Raw genomic sequence first — 22,248 nt, forward strand, 5'->3', positions numbered from 1 at the left:
TTATGGTACCCTTATTAAAAAAAATTCAGCTTTATTGCATATAATTCACTTTTTTAATATTTTCATCAGTTGAAGAGATCGAAGGTCGTCCAAAACGAGGCATATCTTCGCCGATCTCTCTACCGTCTTTGAAGGCTTTGTACCACTCGTAGACTTGTGGTTTTGACAAAACTGATTCGCTGTAAGTCTTTTCCAAGATTCGAAACGATTCCGCACACAAAATTTGGTCAGAAATACAAAATTTGAGACAAATTCTTTGCTCGATATTTTTATCCATTTTAAAAATCGCAACGCACGACTTAAGCAGCTGCTGTGAACAAACTGCCAACAGATCGCGCTCATATTTGGCATAGTAATTAAGGACAGTCCTACCGTCTTAGCAAAGTAGATTTTTTTTGAAATACAAATTCCGGGTGCTTTCTTCTCACAATGTACATAAGTAGTCCTATATAATTAAGTTTATAAGCACAAGAACAAAAGCTGAAGTTTATACGCTTAGAAATACTATTCCCCGTTTGTCTTTCTTCGTATTATAAATGCAAATCCATTTCGAAAAACTGTCTTCCTAATTAAAATCGACTCAATGAATTGATTAACATTTTTGTAAATTGGAAACTTACTATTTCATTTCGAAACCATAAAATTGCATACTCGTCCATTGTTCCATTCAGTTCAGTGTTAGCCGTGCTTCGGAACGGCAAAATTTGATTGAGAAGATATCTACAAGAGACAGCAGTGGTACACAGTTATATCGGGATAAGGAATTCCATATAACACATTGGGATTAACAGTGCAAAAGGATAATTGTGCAAAGTGAAAACAGAAAATGTCGGCTGCCACAGAGACAGTGCAAGAGGCCATTACACAGGCATCGGCCAGCGGTGGCTTGGGTGCCTTGTGGACCTCATTGATTGGTGTGGTGGTGATTGCAGCCTTGTACGAGTACTGGCGTCGCAGCTCGCGTGAATATCGCATGACCAAGAATATACCCAGTCCGCCAGAGGTACCCGTTTTGGGTAATGCACATTTGGTGTTCGGCTGTTCGAATGCAGGTGGGTAGCTGCAAAGCTTTTGCAAATAATTCACTACGTTTCGAAAACTTTAACTTTTCAAATGCTCGTCTTTCGAATTTGCAGAGGTTGTGGCCAAGGGTAATGCCTACTTGGAACAGTTAGGTGAAACATTGCGTGCTACGTTGGGTCATGTGCTCGTGATATTCCTCACCAACCCCAATGATATTGAGATCATTTTGAGCAGCAATAATCATTTGGATAAATCGGAAGAGTACCGTTACTTTAAACCATGGTTCGGCGATGGTTTGCTCATTAGCAGCGGCAATCACTGGCGTCACCATCGCAAAATGATTGCACCGACATTCCATCAGAGCATTTTGAAGAGTTTCGTACCAACTTTTGTGCAACACTCCAAGAATGTTGTGGAACGTATGGCTAAGGAGGTGGGTAAAGAATTCGACATACACGATTATATGTCACAAACCACTGTGGAGATCTTGCTCAGCACCGCTATGGGTGTGAAGAAGGTACCGGAAGGTAATAAGAGTTTCGAGTATGCCAAGGCCGTCGTAGATATGTGCGATATCATACACAAGCGACAAGTGAAAGTGTTGTATCGTTTGGATTCCATCTACAACATGACGAAAATGCGTCAAAAGGGCGATAAGATGATGAACATTATCTTGGGCATGACCAAACGTGTTGTTATGGATCGCAAGGCAAACTACAATGCGGAGGGTAATGCCATTGTTGAAGAGATCGATGAGTCAGCAAAGAAAGCAGCTGCTAAGAAGGTCGATGGACTGCGTGACGATTTGGATGATATCGATGAGAATGATGTGGGCGCTAAACGTCGGCTGGCGCTATTGGACGCAATGGTAGAGATGGCTAAGAACCCTGAGATCGAGTGGAACGAGAAAGATATTATGGATGAGGTGAACACGATTATGTTTGAGGTAAATTGCCGCCGGTTGGTATCGGATAAAAAACGATTTTGCTAAAAATTTCACCTTTAATCATTATAGGGTCACGATACTACTTCTGCGGGTTCCAGTTTCGCGCTCTGCATGATGGGCATGCATAAGGATGTGCAAGAGAAAGTCTTAGCCGAACAGAAGGCTATCTTTGGTGATAATTTCTTGCGTGACTGCACCTTCAACGATACCATGGAGATGAAATATTTGGAACGTGTCATTATGGAGACACTACGCATGTACCCACCAGTACCGTTGATTGCGCGTCGCGTCGACAGCGATGTGAAATTGGCATCTGGTCCGTATGTTGTGCCAAAGGGCACCACTGTGGTGGTACTGCAATATCGCGTACACCGACGCCCCGATATTTATGCCAATCCTGATAAGTTCGATCCCGACAACTTCTTGCCCGAACGCATGGCCAAACGTCACTACTACAGTTTCATTCCGTTCAGCGCCGGTCCACGTAGTTGTGTTGGTCGTAAATATGCCATGTTGAAGCTGAAGGTGTTGCTCTCCACCATCATTCGTAATTACACGATACACTGCAATGAGACCGAGGCCGATTGGAAGTTGCAGGCCGATATCATTTTGAAACTGGAAAATGGTTTCAATGTGGTGCTGCAGAAACGTCAACCGGTTGTGGCGTAAATGGGTGATGAAGAATTCTAATTTCTTTACTTCTTCTTAATTTTTGATCTAATACCTATGACGAATTAAATTATAATTAGTTTTGTAAGAGAGCACATGTTTTTGCGATTATTTTAAGTAGTCCACCTCCCGAGAGAAATATATTTTCAGATAAGCCAAATTTTTTGAGAACCGAGGCGGCGTAAAGGTCGTGAGGAACCGTTAGGAAATGAAGCCAATTGTGATCAATGAAATTAAACGATTTTTTTTTATGTGGAGAAGGCTTATCAAATTTGCACTTAATATTTTTAATCCAAACAAATTCACAAATTAACTAACTAACCCTAGTGTTAAGTGTGGAGAGTCAAAACTAACCAAAAACAATTAGTATAATAAAAAGCAAGCGCAGTAGAAAGCTGAAAAAATGGAAATTTATTTTGCCTTTCATTTGCATTTGCGGCGCGGACTACGAAGCTTTGTCGGATTTGTTGGATTAATTCTAAATCAGAACACAGAATGAATAAAATACAAAGCAATCGCATATTCATAAGCAATTCCCTGGTGTGGAACTTAGAATCCGCAAGACCCCTAGGTCGCCTATAATGTATTGAGCTTTTGTTATGCCATTTTATGTTTTTTATTATGAAAGCGTAATACACAGCAGATGTGGTAGAATTTCGTTAGAAAATTTGCTATTAAAAGAGTTACTACTCACTCGCTTTTCGAAGACAAAAATTGCGAGTATACACCCGTGCCTTACCGATGACATAGAACAGGCGTCTAGTCAGAAAGGGAATTGAGATTTTAGTTGAAGGTAGGAGATATGTTGCGGCCAAGGACTTTAAGCCTATTAACCTCTTCACCTTCTTACTAAAAATGTTGAGACATTAGGAGGCGCATTCCAAGGGACTATCCTTCAAGAGCGCAACATGCTTATTATAAAGGCAAGACAGTGAATACTTCTCCACATGCTATCGTGTCATGGCTTGAAGAAGTCATTAGGGTTAAGAAATTCGCTGTTGGGACCTTCATTGATATTGAGGGAGCTTTCAATAACGTCCTGCTGGGAACAGTCGTTACTGCTCTGTACGATTTTGGGGATGAACCTCAAACACCTCACTCTCAGACTTCTGTGCGACAAAGTGATTGGAACATAATGGGGCAACGCACGCGCTCGGAACCCTACAAGGTGGAGTTCTCTCTATTCTTCTATGGATCCTGATTGCCAATGCAGGTGATGTAGCACGTACGTTTAAAGGAAAGCTCTTGAGTACTGTGTACGTACGGGGTTTCTGAGCGTCGTAACAAATTGAGCAGTCAGAAGTGGTATCGCCATACACCCAAGTAAAATCAGATGGTTTTGTTTTGCTAGTAGATATAAGATTTTTTTACTAGTAGATATAAGGTTCCGGTGGTAACGCTGCCGCAAATGGGACACATACATCTGTAACCGGCGGATACAGTGAAATATCTAGAGCTCATCCTGGATAGGAAGCTTTCATGGAAGCCGAATATCGAAGAGAGAAAAAAAAAGCATCGACTGTCTTATAATGCTATAAAGGAGCTAAAAAGTGGGGTCTTTCACCGAAAGTGATCCTCTGGTCCTCATAGTCAATTCCATTATGTTCTATGGAGTCTTTATGTGGTGGAGGGCTCTATAAAAGACCACATTTGCAAAGAAACTCCAGAGCGTTCAACGAGCGGCGCTCATCAGCAATATTGGTGCCTCACATGGCGCTCGTAGCTATCGTCAGAGAAAGTGTATGACTGCAAAAGTTGCTCTCTAACTCAGAGAATCTGGGTTCTTAAAAGAACACGTATCTGAACACTCGGATATTCTGACACACTTTGACTTCATATCGGATAACTTGGATCATGAATTCGTCAAAAGGAACTCTGGAGGCTCCTTCTCTGCCCATATAGCGACGAGGGAGTTGTGGGTGGGAAGCAGTCGTTGGAGGAGAGGGGCAGTGATGTGTTTTACGGATGGGTCAAAGCTTTCGGGGAAGGTTGGTGGAGTTGTTTAGTCAGACTTCCTGATTATTTCAGTGTCTTCCAAGCCGAGGTTCCTGCCATTAAGGTAGCAGCAGTGAGTGACCATTCACTCATATAGTAGAGCGGCGGTACTAGCTTGAACTCATTAACAGTGCGTTCAGGATTGGTTGAAGAGTGTCTAACCTCGCTATCAATAGCATCGAGTGTCTCTGTGATAAGACTGGTATGGATGCCAGGCCATAGCGGAAGCAGGAAATTGCAAAGCTGTTGATGACGTATCCTCTTGTACTACTAAAAAGCTGGGCTATCGCAAATCCTTTTGGCTAAAGATCGATCGCAAGAGATTTAGTGATCTTTTTGCTCTCTCTGTAAGGCTAGCCTCTCCTAAGTGGTAGGACTTTTATCAGGCCATTGCCCTGTTGACGTTCATGTTGTAAGGTTGGGAATCTTTCTAGACGCCAACTGCAGAAGCTGTATGAAAGAAGATGAGGTGGAAACAACTCAACACTTCCTTCTTGATTGTCCCACGTTTGGGAAGTCAAGATTTATTTTGACCAAAAGTAAAAAAAGAACCAGTAGAGGTTCAGACGAAACAAACATTACAATCAATATGATTAGCGCCCGAACTCGATAAGCTCAGTCTAAGATATCGGAATAGAAAGCTAAAAAGTTGTACAATAAATTTTTGCAAAGAATTTCAATTTTTAATATGAGCAATAAATATTGAAAGCAGACATCTGGACTAGAAGAACTAAAGACTCATACGGAAAGTGTAAGAAAATTTTTGAATTTACCATGAAAGTCATTCTGAAGATTACTATTTCTTCTTTTCTTTAGTAGCCTTACATGTCTAGTGTTTTTCTAATTATTATGTTATAATAAAAATAACGAGATTTGTAGTTTTATAATGCGTTTATACCCTTAACGTTTCATAATTTCCAGCCATTTCGTTTTAGCGAAGTACAAATAGCGTCTGAACCACCCTATTAAGTATACTCCGTTTAAGTCATAGCAGATATCACAAATAGATGGCGCATAGAACAAATGAAGAATAGAGTATGGAATGGAAATAATATATATAAGAAATACAAATTTCTATATCCAATAAAAGATTTTTAGGCTTCTTCAATTGTTTTGCGTCAAATTTCGTTCACTGAATGGGTCCATTTCTGGCTCTGAAGAGATTCAAGGGCTGGCATTAAAAAATGAACGGTTTGATGGTAACGAAACCGTCAATGGAGACTGTTATCCCGCCATGATAACCGACTATTTGATATCTGAAATTGAGGCTCGAGATTTCGGCGAGATTTGGTTCCAACATAGGGGGCCGCTTCCTACACATCGCTTCAATCAATGAATTTATTGAGTGAACACTTCAGTGAGCAGATAATTTCGCGTTTTGGGTAGGTCGATTGACCACCGAGATCGTGTGATATCACACCGTCAGATTTTTTCCTGATGGCATAAGTAAAGTGTAAAGTCTATGCGGAAAGTCTCGCTTCGTTTAGGGCCTTGGATCATCACGCATGTAATTCGCCAATTATCAGTCGAAATGCTCAAACGAGTCACCGAAAATTGGACTCTATGGTTGGACCATCCGAGATGTAGCCGCGGTGAATATTTGAAAGAGTTAATCTTCAAAAAATTAAAGATCAAGAATTTCCTTTCGAATGATAATAAACATTCCCCATTAAATTTTAAGGGAACCTCGAAATGGATCACCCTTTATATATATTATGATCTCTATGGTCTCCGATGTTCGCTTAATATGCCCTGTCCATGGTACAAAAAGGCTTCTAATCTAGTGCTTGATCACTGGCAGTCCACCGCTAACCAACGCTACACCACAGCGACCGGACGTGAGCTATCACCAGAGTCACTAAACCTCTTGACATACTTATTAAGCATTGCAAATTTTTACAATCAAATGAATACGTCATTCGGAGTGCGTATGCAAGCAAAAAAAAACTTTCACATAGTCATATATACAGTGTGGGGCTATAATGTCCATATTTGTGTTTGCAAATCGTTTACCTTCAAATAGGCTATTTTTATAGGCGAAGAGGGTTCACTAAAATCAATATGCATTTACGTTGTCACACTTGCTCAGCCGCTGGAAACATTCTAGATGCATTAAAAGTGCAGCAATATTTAGTCTAGGCAAACAGTTCTTTGCAGCAGAAGCAGAAGTGCAGTAGCTGAGAGTACTATGGACTACACAAACGCAACCACAACACAACATATTACCGGAGCAAAGGCGTACATCCTGTCGAGTCCTTTCTATATTAGTTTGATCGGTGCATTGCTGGCGTTAGCGCTCTATGATATTTGGTTTCGTAATACCGATGCTTATAAGAAGCTGAAAGGTATACCGGGACCGCCGGTGCTGCCGCTGATTGGCAATGCGCATTTAGTGTTGGGCCTTACGCCCACAGGTGAGTGATAAGTTTCAGCGTTTAATTGAAGCAAAAGATATAAATAAATTTCATTTCTTTCATCTACAGAAATGGTGCTGAAAGCAATACGATACTTGCATTACTATGGCGAGACCATCAGCGGTTGTTTCTTCAATTTCATGGTAGTCTTTCTGACAAATCCTGCCGACTTTGAAATCATACTCAACAGTTCCGTACATTTGGAAAAATCCAATGAGTATAGATTCTTTCAACCTTGGTTCGGTGATGGTCTACTCATCAGCAAGGGTGACCATTGGCGCCTACATCGCAAAATGATAGTGCCCACCTTTCATCAGAGCATTTTGAAGAGCTTTGTGCCGGCATTTGTGCAGCACTCGAAAAAAATCGCCAATCGATTAGAGGCAAAATATCTGGGACGTGAGTTCGATGTGCACGAGCATATGAGTCAGACTACGGTGGAGATACTGCTTAACACTGCGATGGGCATGAAACAGTTACCCGCTGGCAGGGAATGTGCTCGCTATGCAGAGGCAGTGTTGGAAATGTGCGATATCATACAGAAACGCCAGGTCAAGGCGCATTATCGTTTCGATTTCGTTTATCAATGGACGCAACTGCGCAAGCGTTGCGATAAAATGATGAGCATTATCTTCGCATTAACGAGGCGTGTCATCGCGGAGCGGCGTGAACTTTTCAATATGGAAACAGATGGCGTGCTGGATCAACAGGATGGACTAAATGCGCGGGCAAGTGGTAGGGAGAAGGACGGACTCCGTGACGATTTGGATGAAATCGATGAAGAGAATGATGTGGGTAAGATTGATGGCAATTAAGCAACGTACCGCACATATTAATGAAAATGTTAGCTAATAATACAATTGCTGGAGAAAGCTGTAACTAATTTATTATATTTTTGTAATTTGTTGTTTTCGTACAGGTGCTAAACGTCGTTTGGCTTTCTTGGATGCGATGGTGGAGATGACAAAGAATCCGGATATTGTGTGGACAGAGAAGGATGTGATGGATGAAGTGAATACGATTATGTTTGAGGTATGATTTGTGGGATCATGGGCTTGGAAGATAGAGGGAGATAGAGTTGACGGAAATACATTTTTACCAGCGTTTTTATAACAGCACACAGTTAGCAAGAAGTTGTGAGTGTGTTTAGAGAAAATTATGAAATATCGAGACGAATATAGGGGAATATACCGTCTGATCAAATATGAACCGGACCGGTGTTTCACAAAATGACGAAAATACATTTTTATTATCGTTTATATAGCATTATACAGTTAGAAAGAAGATATGAGAATATTTATGGAAAGTTATAAAATCGCGAGGTGCATAAACCCTGTGATCAAATTTGAACCGGACCGCTGTTTCACAAAGTCTGTCTATCCAGCCAGTTTAGTTTGCAATGAAATTATTTCCATTTGTGTTTTACTACAATTAAGTTTAATAGGACTATTAAAATTTTAGCAGAAGGTGACTCGGGTTCTCCATCTGTTAATTTTTTCGTTACTAGAAATTTTTTTGTCATCTCAATTTGTGTGTAGTTAAAAATGGGGAATTGTATCGAAAACGTGGTTCTTGTATAGACAGTTAGGTTAGATATTTTGTTTTTGAACCCAAAACAACGATTTCAACGTTATACGAAATGTGGTCACGCAAATATATAGAAGAAATATCGGAATATACACGGTTTGACCGGAAAGTAATATGACTAATTTTCTTCCGCCGCAACTGTATTTTGGAGTGTACCGACTGGATTCGGTAAAGGGCGTTCCTAGCTAACCAACGAGCGGGTCAGTTGTCTCCGAGCACCTGGAGAGTCAAGACAAACATTTTCGCGCGATGTGTTTCTGTGAGTGGTGTAAGCCGAAAATGCAGCGTTCGTTAGAGCAGAGGTACGCTATTAAATTCTGCGTGAAACTCGGTAAATCTGCAACAGAGACGTTCGATAGGATCAAGCAGGCTTACCCAGATGTTGCTTTAGCAAGAAGTGGTGTATTTCGGTGGCACCGGGCCTTTTTGGAAGGCCGGGAAAAGATTGCTGACAAAGACCCTGATGGGCCCAAAAGAGGGATGAATGAGCAAATTCAAAGTGAAGACAATGCTCATTGTCTTTTTTGACATCAAAAGCATCGTCCACCATGAATTTGAATTGGACAATTGAATTGAACTCCTCCTGTCCTCCGAAAGGTCAATCGGGTCTGATAAGACATCGCAGCCGGTTGCGATTTTCACCACGACAATGCTCCGGCTCACACCGCCTTTCTTGTGAACAGCTACCCAACCAAGGCCGGCAGATGTGGCCCCACGGAATTTTTGGTTTCCTTACCGGTAAAGGCCGATGAAAGACAAGCATTATCAGACAGCAGATGGGATCCAAGCAGCCATGCACCTCGGCTCTCAAGACTATTCCGGAGAATGCCTTCCCTGACGCCTTCAATGCTTGTATATCGCACTGGAAGCGCTGCATCGACGCAGAACTAGCCTATTTTGAAAGTTTTTAAAGAATTGCAACGATAGGTTCAATAAATTTCTTTAAATCGACTCAGTCCTATTACACTCCGGACAAACCCTGTATATATATTTATATTCAGAGAAGAAGAGAGGGGAATATCGGCGACAATTACTCCGGGGCGCATTGTTTTCAGTCGACTCCGGTGCTCTGCAACAATTTTTGGAAAATTTTTCTCGGAAAAATCACAAAAATTCTATCGAGGCTATGGTTTTCCCTCTATGACCTTATGTGTATGAGTCTAATTCTTCCCCATAACTTATTATTATGGAATTTATTTAAAAATTACAACCAAATCTTGCTTCCCATCGGCATATTATTAATTTACCAAATACATGTTTCTCATTCGCCTCCAACAGGGTCACGACACCACCTCAGCCGGTTCCAGTTTCGTGCTCTCACTGCTCGGCATACATAAAGATGTGCAAGCACGAGTTTACGAGGAGCAAAAACAAATATTCGCCGATGACCTAACGCGCGATTGCACCTTTGCCGATACAATGGAAATGCAGTATTTGGAACGGGTGATTAAAGAAACGCTACGTCTCTACCCACCAGTACCGGCAATAGGGCGTAAAGTTAATGAAGATGTACGACTAGCCTCCGGCCCATACACTATACCGAAGGGTGCGACAGTTGTGCTGGTCAACTATGCTGTGCATCGGCGACCCGATTGCTATGAGAATCCGGAAAAATTCGATCCGGATAACTTTTTGCCGGAAAAAGTGTCGAAACGCCATTACTACAGTTATGTACCGTTCAGTGCGGGTCCACGCAGTTGTGTGGGACGTAAATATGCCATGTTAATGCTGAAAGTTTTACTCTCGACGCTTGTGCGTCAATTTGAAATACACTCGAATGTGGATGAGACACAATTTGTATTGCAAGGTGATATCATTTTGAAATTGGCTAATGGTTTCAAGGTTGTGCTGACCAGACGTGAGGTGTGAGGAGCGCAAAAAAAAAATGATTTTAATTTATTGCCAACTTTATAAATAATCATGTCGATCTTAGTTGTCCTTGAATTGTATGTAAATATGGTTTGCATTTTTTAGTGGTCTATACGCTATTGTTGTTTTTGTATATAAGTATGTATGCATATTTTCATTTGTATTTCACATAAATATTTATTGTGCAAATATTAGCATGAAGAAAAGTGAATATGTTTGCCGTAAGCACGTTTGCATGTAAGTATGTGGGCATGTGAAATGAAAATGAAATGAATGGCTGTGAACCTGAGCACTCACATGTGAGAGCTGGAAGATGGGCGAGGGCGATTTCCGGCAACATATCGTTTTAATGATCAACGGTATTAAATTACAAGGAGGCATTCACGACGAGTTCGACTCGCATTTCATGCTTACATCCCGCGCAGACGTGCAGGCTCAGACTCAGGTGAGAAAATTTTCAAACCGTTTGAACAGGTAGTTGGGAAAAATCTATTATTTTGCGAAATCTGTTGGAAACCAACGCTAATGGCATTAGTATTATCGGCAGCCAAGGATGAAAACGAAATGAATGCTCACTTGCAGCTAGACATTTTGGTGCTCCTCAGTTGCCATCACTTTGGGGTTGATAAGTAAGTATGTTTGTATGTATGCGTTTGTTTACACCGGCAAAACGAATGTGTAAATCGGCGTTGCGAATCGCGTTGGTGTGTATTATCGACAGATTATCGACAATTCGGCAAAGCGATGAAAATCGAATTTCCAATTTCGCAAGCCTTTCATTAATCTTGTTAAGACGCACGGAAGTAGGAAGATATTTATTTTTTACAATGTAAATAAACGCTTTTGTGTGTAGTATATTTCTCACATACATATATACACATATATTTGGATATGTACACAGTTGATTAGATTAAAAAACCTTTGGCTCATCGGCTATTATTGGGAAAGGAAAGGATTTCCGCAACACAATCCTTTTGCAATTTCACTGTTCACCACTTTTACATTTCCTTTCGTTTCACTTTGAGGTATGTGTGCATATATACAAACATATCTCACATTTGTGAAAGTATTGGCGCGGAGAGTAATTACTTTCCTTGGTAGAAAGTGAAAACCTTTGATTGCTTATTGTTTTTCCACTTCCACTTTTTATACCGCGCGCGTATTCGAAACTATATGTCAAGGCAAATCTATACGTTGCACTCAATCCTTTGATTTGTGTAGTCCGTTATTCGTGAAGAATAGTACTTCCGTGACATGCAATTGCGTATTTACACTTAAGATTTGTAGCAGGAATTAGATTTCGCCAGAAGGGTAAGACAAGCTGTCAGATGAGGAGATGTGAATTATCACAAGACTAAATTATAAATGCAATCAGTATTAGTTTCATATCAGAGGATCAGAGGTTATTTCCGGATTCGATTGTTTTGCACATCGAAAGAAAAATAGTTATTAGTCATTCGAAATAGTTGCCAAAACTTAATTACTTTTGCTGTTGAAGGGTATGGAAGCATCGCAACAGTCATTATTGATTGTGCTTTTAAAAGCTTAGAGATCACCAAATTCGTTCCTAAAATATTTGCAGACTTTAGGCAAAACTTTTACAATTTTAAGTTTGGATTAAAAAATACGGTAGAGTTTAATATTTAAGGCGGCGAACGATAGAAGCGAGCTAATTGTAAAATTGTCAAATAGGTTTTGTATTAAAAACAGACATAATGAAAAAATTAGTTTGACAAAAACAGTGAGGTTGCTTATTGAAATCCTGGAAACTATCGACTCTTTTCTTAACTTTCTCTCTATGAAGACAAGTAATATAATTCCAGATAATTAAAATTTACCATTAGCACTGTCGTAATTATTTACTATCTTTAGTAGTATGACTACTTGTGGAAAGACTAATGGTAGATATGATCTATGAATATTTTTGTAAGAGTGTGGATGCGTATTATAATTTGAACACTGTTCAAAGGTTTCATAAACGACAAAGAATATAGCGGTTCTGATAGATTGTTCACGTCGCCCATATGAACGATGAGTATTCGATTAGAATTCAATTAGAAGCCCGCGACAAAAAAAGAATAAAAATGAAATTCAAAGAAAAGCAAACTTTATAAAAACATATCAGCTAGTCAATTATATGAAATTATGAAGATATTTATTATTTCTAAGGAAATTTAAGTGTGCTCTGCCAAATCCACAAATAAGGAGACCCCACAATCTGCGCCAACTACCGTGGGATAAGCCACCTCAACATCACGTATAAGGTTCTATCGAGCGTATTGTGTGAAATATTAAAGCCCACCGTCAACGTACTGATTGAACCTTATCAGTGTGGCTTTAGACCTGAAAAATTAACAACCGACCAGATATTCATCATACGCCAAATTTTGGAAAAGACCGGTGAAAAGAGAATCGACACACACCACCTCTTCGTCGATTTCAAAGCTGCTTTCGACAGGACGAAAAGGAGCTGTCTTTATGCCGCGATGTCTGAATTTGGTATCCCCGCAAAACTAACTCTCCGAGCCGTTCGATACCAAACAAGATTTCAGTTAAGGCGACTCCCTATTGTGCGACTTCTTCAAGCTACTCTTGGGGAATATAATTCGAGCTGAAGATATGAATAGAGAAGGGACAATCTTAGTAGTTTAGCGAACCAATTTTTCATTCAACTAAAAATTCACCAACTAATTTTCGTTTCTCAAAAATAACCATCACATATTCAGAAAGTTCGCTTTTCAAACTTTAAAAATTCCTGAGACAAAGTTTGATTATCTCAATTAGACGATTAAACATAGTGATTTGAAATTTGAAATTTTTTCAATAAAAATAAAATAAAAAAAAGTTACTGAGAATAATAATTTTCTAGTGGGAATTTTTAAGGTAGTAGTCTGGTAACTTTTTTTTTGATTAATTTGAAAGTACAATGTCTTGAGAATATACTGTGAAAATTTCAGACAGAAATTCGAAGTATTTCGGGAGTTATAACGAGTTTGCTAGAGCGCCTCGGAGTCCTCTCTCGGAGTTTTGAACTTTAAGCGCGTTTTTCTCAAAACATTGTTTTTCTGGTCGGCTAACTAAGGAGAACTATTTTCACCCCTAACTTTTTATTTTACAACCCTTTCTTTGATAAAATAAAAGGACTTTTTTTTCAAAGTCCGCCATTTTGTTTTTTACCCTTGAAATTTAACTTCAGTAGTTCCGAAAATGACATGTCAGACAAGAATATTTGATTTCAATAACATCAAGAGCCAAATATTTCTTTTTTTTTTTGAGGAATTATGACAATAATAATAGAGTTTACATTTTTCAAATAGACTTTTTTTATAAATATGAAATAAAAACACACTAAATATTCAAGATAATTCATTTTTATTTTCCTATAAAAAAACAACCCTCCAAAGAGGTCATGAAAATAGGCATAAGTTACCAGACTACTACCTTAAAGTTTCAAAAGCCAACTTTCTGAATAAATGATGGTTATTTTTGAGAAACGAAAATTAGTTGGTGAAATTTTAGTTTGAATGAAAAAACGAAAATTCCTATGTTAAATGTATGGGAACCTAAAAAAAAATAGCGACCCCTTAGAGTTAAGCTACAGCGCCTGGCTTGAGGGGAGATTTTTTGTTTGTCAATCATTAATATTTGAGGGGCTAAGAGTTGAAAAAAAATAGAAAATATTTTTTAGAAGCACCATAGTATACAGCCAATGAAGTAATCAATTTATTGAAGGAAACTAGTGGTCAGCGCATTATCGTGGGCCTGTGACGAGGCCTCCAAGATCATGCGATTTAACATCGCTGGACTATTTTTTGTGGGGTTTTGAGAAGTCGTTTGTTCATACAGTTAGGACGGAAAGGATGAATGCCTTGGAAGGGAATATTGACACATTATTGTTGACATGTGGCCTCAAAAAGGGGTCGGACTTATATATTTATAAAAATATATATATAAAACACCTTTTTTTTTAATAGCTACGAACACACATTTGAACACACTATTTCAGATTTGAATTCAACCATTTTTATTTCATAAATCTGAACTGACTACATAATGAACTCCAATCAGACTTTTTCGAAATTTTAGCTCATCTGACCATTTTTGTTATCAAAGCATGGTTCCGAGTCTTAATTGACACAGAAAAAAGAATACACTTATGCGTACACCCAAAAGAATGTGTTGAAAGGCTGTGAAACACTTCATAAATAAAATGTTACAAGTTGCTGCTGAAAATCCATCATCCAGTGGCACTTACATCAATCAATCACCAATATTTTCAAATGTTTTGCGCCACCACTTGAAGCTGTCAGCAAGGCGTTAAAGGATTACGGAATGAGATCTATCAACAAATTTCGCTAGAAAAAAGTAGCAACACACATTACACTCTCTTTTTAAGTGCGCGAAGACATAAGAACTACAATAGGCTAAGTCTTAAAGGCATATAAAAATTCTACAACTTTAATTTAAACTACAAGTACTTTATTCAAGCACCGATCAAATGTTTTTGTATCAAGAACTAAGAAACCATTTGCAAAATAAGTAAAAATTCTCTGAATTTTTGATAAAAAATATTTGATAAAAATATAAACTGCGTTTGGTTAAAAGATTTTCAGTTGCTGAAGATGATGATCAAAGCAGCACTTAACGGATATTACCTTTTTCCCGTAACTAAACTAGGTGATTTGTCTAGAAGCGCTACTAGAATGGAGAATCGGTGAGTTCCTCTATTACTCAATTGAGATTTAATTGTCGAACTAAGTGTTACTGAGTTGGTCACATCAAAATCGCCAGAAACTACAAAGCCGATGCGCTTAATAGGGAGGGTACCCTTACCACAAATTCATTCCATTAGAAGCTTTTTGCTTTTCAATGAGCTCGACAAGTGCTTGTTAACAACTAAAACTTTTGCAACTTCGAGATTCCTCTGACTCGCTTTGTAAAATCGCTGGGATAGAAGATGCTGAGTAAGCTCAAAACGCTTCGTCGATCTATTAGGATCTGGCGACCCACTTTTAGGAAAGTACGAATATCTGTCCAAATAAGATCTATCGCTTAGGATCAACCGAACGATCTAATCTAAATTAACCTGTTACTGAGTTGTAGTGCTCTTTATAGTATAACATAAGAAATCTCTTTTTTGCAATAAACTACGTGAAACGTGGTCCGGATGAAAAGTGATGTCTCTCAAAAACTATGAAGAATTACACTCTACAGCTGGAGACACTGGTTGACCGAAATATAGTTCGAAAATCAAAATATCAAATACATTATAGGATAATAATGGCCTGGAAACAGATATAGTGAGTTCTTCTTAAAATATCGATAAATTGGAAACCATACGATTTTTATTTAAAGCTAGAGCGTTTTCTTTCGGCAAAAAAAAAACAAACACAAACAACAAACAACACTGCCAGAAAACCTGTCTATCGGCTGTCTTGACTGATTACAATAGATCATATGTTAGATCTGTAGAAATATTAAGAATATTATTTCTACGGATATTTTTAAGAAAGCAAAGTATATGTAGACAATATGACTAAATAACAAGAATATAGCAAAAATATAATATGACTTACCCATTTTGCACTATGAGTCTGAAATAGGAGGCCGTGTCTTCAAACTGAAAAAAAACAGGACAAAAAGCAGACTGTTTAAAATCTTGTATGTATGGTACTAAAAACTGTTAAAGCAAAATCTGGTGAAAATCTGTGGACTCCACATAAACCAAGAAACTACTTCAGAACCATAAAATAATATATTTTTTATGGCATCTTTACTGGAATATATGAAATAGTTTCATCAAAGTTATCTTTAGATTATTTTCCAAATTTGTTCTTTTCAAATTATATAACACAATCGCAATGGCCGAGTTTAAAATATTTTTTCCAAAAATTTCAGAATTTCTTTGTTAATAATGTATGTTTGTAACAATGAAAATTTCTAATAAAATATTTAATTTTTTTATGAAAAAAAAAATGTTGAAGCTGTTTTTTTACCTGCGGAAACCCATGTAACCTTTTAATGTACTCATTAAATCAAAAGTGAAAATCGTTTTGGTAACAAATTTGTACGATTTGCAAACGTTTTTTCGGAGTAAGTCTGTTCTTCATGAAATGCAAACCAAACTGAGTATATTCGTAAATCAAGTAACAGCTATCAAAAAGTCGAATTCCGAAAAAATTATTGCCTCATTGAAAACCACAGGCAAGTTTTTGCTCAACATTAAAATACTCTATTTTTCAACTAATTAAGATTAAAATAAAATAGTTTCAGATTTTCAGTCCATATTAGTTTCTCTATGAATCCAAAGAGCTAACATTACCCAAAAATCTTGAACTTATTAGTAAGGATCACTGCTTCTGATAACAAGAAACAACCTTAAGCTTATCAAAGAAATCATCGAAATTAGCCTCAACATTGCAGACTTTTCGTTGCTTCCGCTGGAAAGATAACAGGCCGCTGCTTCGCCACCTCCTTTCAGCAGTCGAAATACCTTCAGCGATGGAAGGAAGAAAAACAAATATTTTAACCAGCTGAAATGACCAATTGACCAAACAATAAAGCCGTGCTGATGTCAAAATATTTACATGCCGCAATCTGCGGCTCAATCTGCGGCTCATATCGCCATTACACAAGTGCATAAAGTACATACATACACACACTTGCTTTGCTGCAAGCGCAAATCGATGACTTTGCATTATGGCGCGCTCAACTCGCACACAGCAGCAGCAACAGCAACAACAACAGCAAAACAATCGCTGATCAATATCTGGGCATTAATTCGTCGGTATTAAGTTGGCATGTGTGGCTGCCTTTCACTAACTTAAGTTGACACTTCATTTATCGCTGATCGGCGGGTGTAACTGAAGTGCTGCGAAAGCTGTGCGCTTTTCGTTGCAACAACACTGTTAAGTGCTGCGTACTTAAGCAACTGAAAAATGCTAATGCCATTGTGTGGAAATGGCGGTGGCTTGGAAAAAAATGAAAAAAAAAGAAATAAAAAAAATAACGCAAAAACAAAAAATCTGGCAACTTAAGTGCTTATGTGAATGCTTACAGCCAAGGAAATGCGTTTAAAAATACCTATAGCTTTTATATGTGCTTTAGCGAGTAGATAAAATAAATCGATGGAATAGGAATGAGGATATTTTCTGCATATCCTTTTGATCCTAACTGCTATGTGCAACAAATAAGCATACAACAACAACATGATTTTGTGTATATTTAAAATATTTTTTTGAATGCTCTCACATCATTATGCTGCCTAATGATACCTTTCGTCAAACGATTTCCATTCGAAAAAATCATTTCATTCATTTTCGTTCACATGCACTAACCGTTCCTTCACCGCTTTCGATGGCTTTGTTCCTCACCTTTCTACTTGATTAATTTTTGTCTGTACAATTCACATTAAATTTGCGATTTGCCAAGTTTCAAGTGTGACATGACACTTAGAATTGCATACAGTTTTTTTTTTAACCCAATCGTTTTTGACGACACCACCTTGTCACCCTACCGCCTTGAAAGTTTTGCAAATGCAATGTGACGCATGCGCGCTAAAAAGGTGTCAGCAGCTTTGGGCTCATCATTGTCGCAAGCGCCGGGGGTTCGATTTCGATTTCGCTTTCGTCACTGTCGCAGTGAGAGGGTTGCGTCGTTACTTGCACTTCGGAAAATTCGTCGCGCTTGCGAAATTTTTTTTTAAGTTTTTTTTTTTACTGCAAGCGTTTTGTGTTGACAATAACAAGTTGTTGACAGTAATTTATGATTGTCTCTGCGGCATATTTATGCAGGAATAATGTCACACTGTGCAAATCAATTTATGAATTTACAATATTTTAATGAAGTGCTTCAAATTGTTGATGTTTTTTGTTGTTGTTGGTGTTGAAAATATTCAAAATTCAATTCATTGATTTGCGTTCACGAAAAATATGTCCATAGTAAAAGTGGTGACAGAATCGTATATGGTTTCTAATCCAGAAATGACTGAAGTTATGAAAACGCAACAGAGTGTACGACCACTGAAATGCCAATGACGGGCTGGCCTAAGTTTAAAGTTATAACAAACTGTTTAAAATGAATGGACTATTTGGAAGTAATATACCTTGTAATTGGTGCATTTAATGTAAGATAAGTGCGAGGAAATAAATCTTAGTCCATTGCGGATGGTTTACCGAGGCCATTAAGTTATGTCTGACTAATGCTCCTGCACTCACTGTCCTTATACCTTTTCATACAGAAAGTAGCAACATTTTCTGCTATAGGAATCAAAAAGATAAGTAGTTGAAACAGGAAAAGTTATGGGCATTGCGATATTCAGAACCAGCTCAAAACAAATCTGAATAGTGACTTACATGTGAGAATACCTTCTAGATGTGAATGAAAACAAAGGTTAAGTAGAGGAGGAGTACACCCTATCAATCTACACCGACGTATATACTTTCGTGAATCTTGATATCTTTCCCTCCGTACGTCTAGCAAGCTCAGCTAGCATCTTCCATGCGGAAATGCAAGTGAAAGAGAAGGCCTATCGAACTATAATGAGTAACAATGGTAAAGCAAAGATTCATTCCAGCTCAATCCGCAACTTGAACAGATAGTTAAGAACAGATAAAATACAATATAAGAACTAAGGATTTATAAAATAGGTCCAGGAGAAGTATACATATATAGTATGTACTTGCAATTATCAAGATGGAGAATGGCCATTTGGAGTATATACGTTAGAAATGGCGTAGCTGAAACTGGAAGAGAGTAAGTAAACGGTTCTACACATTCTTCTGTTTCTTTCCAAAAATGATAACAGAGATAAGCAGTTTCCTTGATGGCGAAATAATTTGAACACAACCTAACTATCTTAGCTCAAATTATCAAAACTTCACTGATCACTCTACATATAGCTCTTCGGATCATATTTTAGCAATCGTGCAGATATAATTATAAGGTCAATTGTGAATTAAGGAATATATTTCCTTTCCTCAATTCGAGTGGTCGGCAATTCAAGTTACGGAAATATGACTTTTAAGTAGTGTTGAATGTAGTTCTATAATCTACTTATAATAATGGTTCCATTACTTGGCAAAAATTACGCATCTTATTCAGCATGAATAAGTACATAAAATAAGAGTACTTGTAAATGAACTATCGATGCAAGGCGATCAATTATTGGAATCACCGTTTTCGATCATCTTTGCTTTGCCTTTGCTCTTACTAAACAGATATAGAAGAACCCTTAAATTATTCGAATAACCTGAAAAGCTATTATTCGAATATCCGGTTTGTAATCGTTCATATGAATTTTAACCTCTTAATACTATTCAAATAAACGCAATATTGCGACCATTCGAATAGTTGCTCTGGTGCGAGTATTTGAATAAATGAAAATCAATTGAAATCCAAGCAGCCTTTGATTTTCGCTTCAAAGTTGCTACAAACTTATGTATAAGCGTAGGAAAAAATTGTAGTAGTTAAACGCTTACTTTTCGAATAGTTGACAACGAACGGTTCCAATAGAGCCCTATCCGGTTAGTCGATTCGTCGAATACCTAGAACTATAGTTTAAATGTTCGAAAGATGGCCGTTATAGAAAAAATTTTATTATTTTATATTTTTATTTTTAATATTTACTTTCCTGTTTGTTTACAAGTAAATGCCGTGGGCTTCAATCAACTACAACTTCATGAAAGCTAACAGTCAGCTTTGATATGAGAATTTAATTGAACCTGACCCAATATACGTATGACTGAATTGCCTTCTGTATCCATTCCTTCGCTATTAGAGCGGACTGATTTACAGAAAACCGAAAAATGGAAATCTCACGTATGCGGGAAATGTTCTATGGATCATTCTGAACAACTTTGAACAAGAAATTTGGGTCTAAAACCGGTTTCAAGCCAGCGACGTTTTAGCCGAAATTTTTTAGGGATTATAAGTTCTCAATTTTTGATATATCCAAATGAAATGTAATTCGAAGATACAGTCTATTTTATTTACCGTTTGTTGGAATCGGTCAGATGGAAAAACTTATCAAATATCTCCCTTATAACGGATTATTCAGATTTACTAACATCCCCTTATAGTCTGTTAAGCAAAGTTGTTCGGAATGATCCGTAGAATATTTCCCGCATACGTAATTTTATAGAGAAAAATTTACCCGCTCTATTTGGTATAAATTCTCAATTTGGTAAAGGCACCCGATCTATTGTTTACATTTTTGAAGGGTAAGCATATTATAATACACTGGAAAGGATAATACCCCACTCTAAATCCCAATAATTTGTGATCTCTTCTACAGATAATGAAAATCAAAACAATTTATAGTTAAAATGGTCTCCAAAACGAAAACAATATATGTATACGAAATGCAATATTAAGTTTATGGTTGTTTAACAATAGATCTCTCGGCAGAGGAATGCCGCTAAAGCTGCTGACATGGGATAGAAAATAGTCAATTCTTAACTACTTTAAAAGAAAATTTGATCGAGATACTATTTCCAGAAAAACATAAAGGCCTTAATTGTTGTTCTCTTAAACTACTTTCTTTGAATCTTTTATACTTAAGGCCTGGATCTTGTTGCCAAAATGATAAATTGAAAACCCTCGGTGCAGGGTGGATTCCTGACGACGTGCCTAGGCCTGTAATTAACCACTGGGATGGTACTAAAGTCCCCTCAATTTATTATGTCCTCTCTGAACCAACCTGTGCTTCTGATGAAGTTCTTCAATTCAAAAAGTTTTATCAATGCAACTTCAGAGATACCGGAAAGAAACCCTCGCTTCGTTTCTATAGCATGCTTTGACTTAAAATATGGATTATAGTAAAGATTTTAGTGAATTCTGGAGCTGCTGGTTTTTAACTATCTCAATTTTCTTATGATCATACTGATTTCACTTACATTCAGCAGCCTTAAAACCTTACTCGTCGAAAACTGTTAGTTATCCAGGATTTCCCATGAGTTTCTACTAATTTCTTAAAAATATGCCGGTGGTCCTGCGATAGAGTCGTCAAAAGTCTTTGTAATATATTAACAAAAAAAGAAAACGCATACAATGACAACAATATCGCTTTTTAAATTTTAAATACTTTTTTATGCCAGTAAACAAACAATTCTTGAGTACATTGCAAACATTAGTCTGCAGAAAAATCTAAAATCTTCAAATAATGAATGCAAAATTTCGGCAAAGAAAGCCACAGCGGTAGACGTTTAAGTGTTCAAAGGACTCACGCAACGCGCCGTCAGACAGACTGCTGATTAAGATGTTGCACCAAATATTGATGCGAGTGCCAATGTAATATTCCAATGAAAAACTCAGTGCAATTTTGTTTTTGTGTTTTTGTGCTGAATGCCTGCGAAGTAATAAAGACATTGCTGGTGATCTTTCAGAAACTGTCACAACTCCAAACGCTGGGTGTTCCAAGAGCGCTGAATTTTAGCAATAATGCGAGCGTTTGAAAGTCATCTTGGAGTGTGTGGCAATGAAAATCACTGTGGTATAGAAGAATCACAATAAAAACAGGATAAATGAAATTCATGCCACATGGAACTCATACGCATTACTGTTGCATGATTTCGCATTGATTGGCAATTGGCAGTGCGAAAAGAATGCCAGAGAATGGAGAAAATAAGAGTCTGCCATATAATGAAGTAAGCGAAATAATAACTGTATAGTAATTTATTTCGCTGTAAAAGAGTGCACTGACAATGCACAGCGTCTTAACCGTAAGTTGCAACAACATTTGGCTTT

The 22,248-nt window shown here is 37.8% G+C and overlaps 2 protein-coding genes and 1 long non-coding RNA gene across 4 annotated transcripts in view; 2 read left to right on the plus strand and 1 right to left on the minus strand.

Annotated features, from left to right (window-relative positions):
- LOC126759582 (uncharacterized) overlaps positions 1-16,127 on the minus strand; it is a 113,973-nt gene extending 97,846 nt beyond the window's left edge. For both annotated transcript variants that reach the window (XR_007667022.1, XR_007667023.1), the window contains exon 1: positions 16,080-16,127. This is a non-coding gene — a long non-coding RNA (uncharacterized LOC126759582). The remainder of the gene's footprint in view (positions 1-16,079) is intronic.
- LOC126759528 (cytochrome P450 4g1-like) lies at positions 662-3,048 on the plus strand. Its single transcript, XM_050474389.1, has 3 exons — positions 662-1,052; positions 1,137-1,969; positions 2,039-3,048. The coding sequence occupies exons 1-3, from the start codon at positions 827-829 to the stop codon at positions 2,636-2,638; spliced, it is 1,659 nt and encodes a 552-aa protein (XP_050330346.1). The 5' UTR covers positions 662-826; the 3' UTR covers positions 2,639-3,048.
- LOC126759529 (cytochrome P450 4g1-like) lies at positions 6,767-10,617 on the plus strand. Its single transcript, XM_050474390.1, has 4 exons — positions 6,767-7,047; positions 7,117-7,842; positions 7,967-8,079; positions 9,913-10,617. The coding sequence occupies exons 1-4, from the start codon at positions 6,822-6,824 to the stop codon at positions 10,501-10,503; spliced, it is 1,656 nt and encodes a 551-aa protein (XP_050330347.1). The 5' UTR covers positions 6,767-6,821; the 3' UTR covers positions 10,504-10,617.
- Positions 16,128-22,248: the final 6,121 nt, after the last annotated feature.

This window comes from Bactrocera neohumeralis, chromosome 5 (assembly GCF_024586455.1).
Source record: "Bactrocera neohumeralis isolate Rockhampton chromosome 5, APGP_CSIRO_Bneo_wtdbg2-racon-allhic-juicebox.fasta_v2, whole genome shotgun sequence".
Classification (NCBI taxonomy): Eukaryota; Metazoa; Arthropoda; class Insecta; order Diptera; family Tephritidae; genus Bactrocera; species Bactrocera neohumeralis.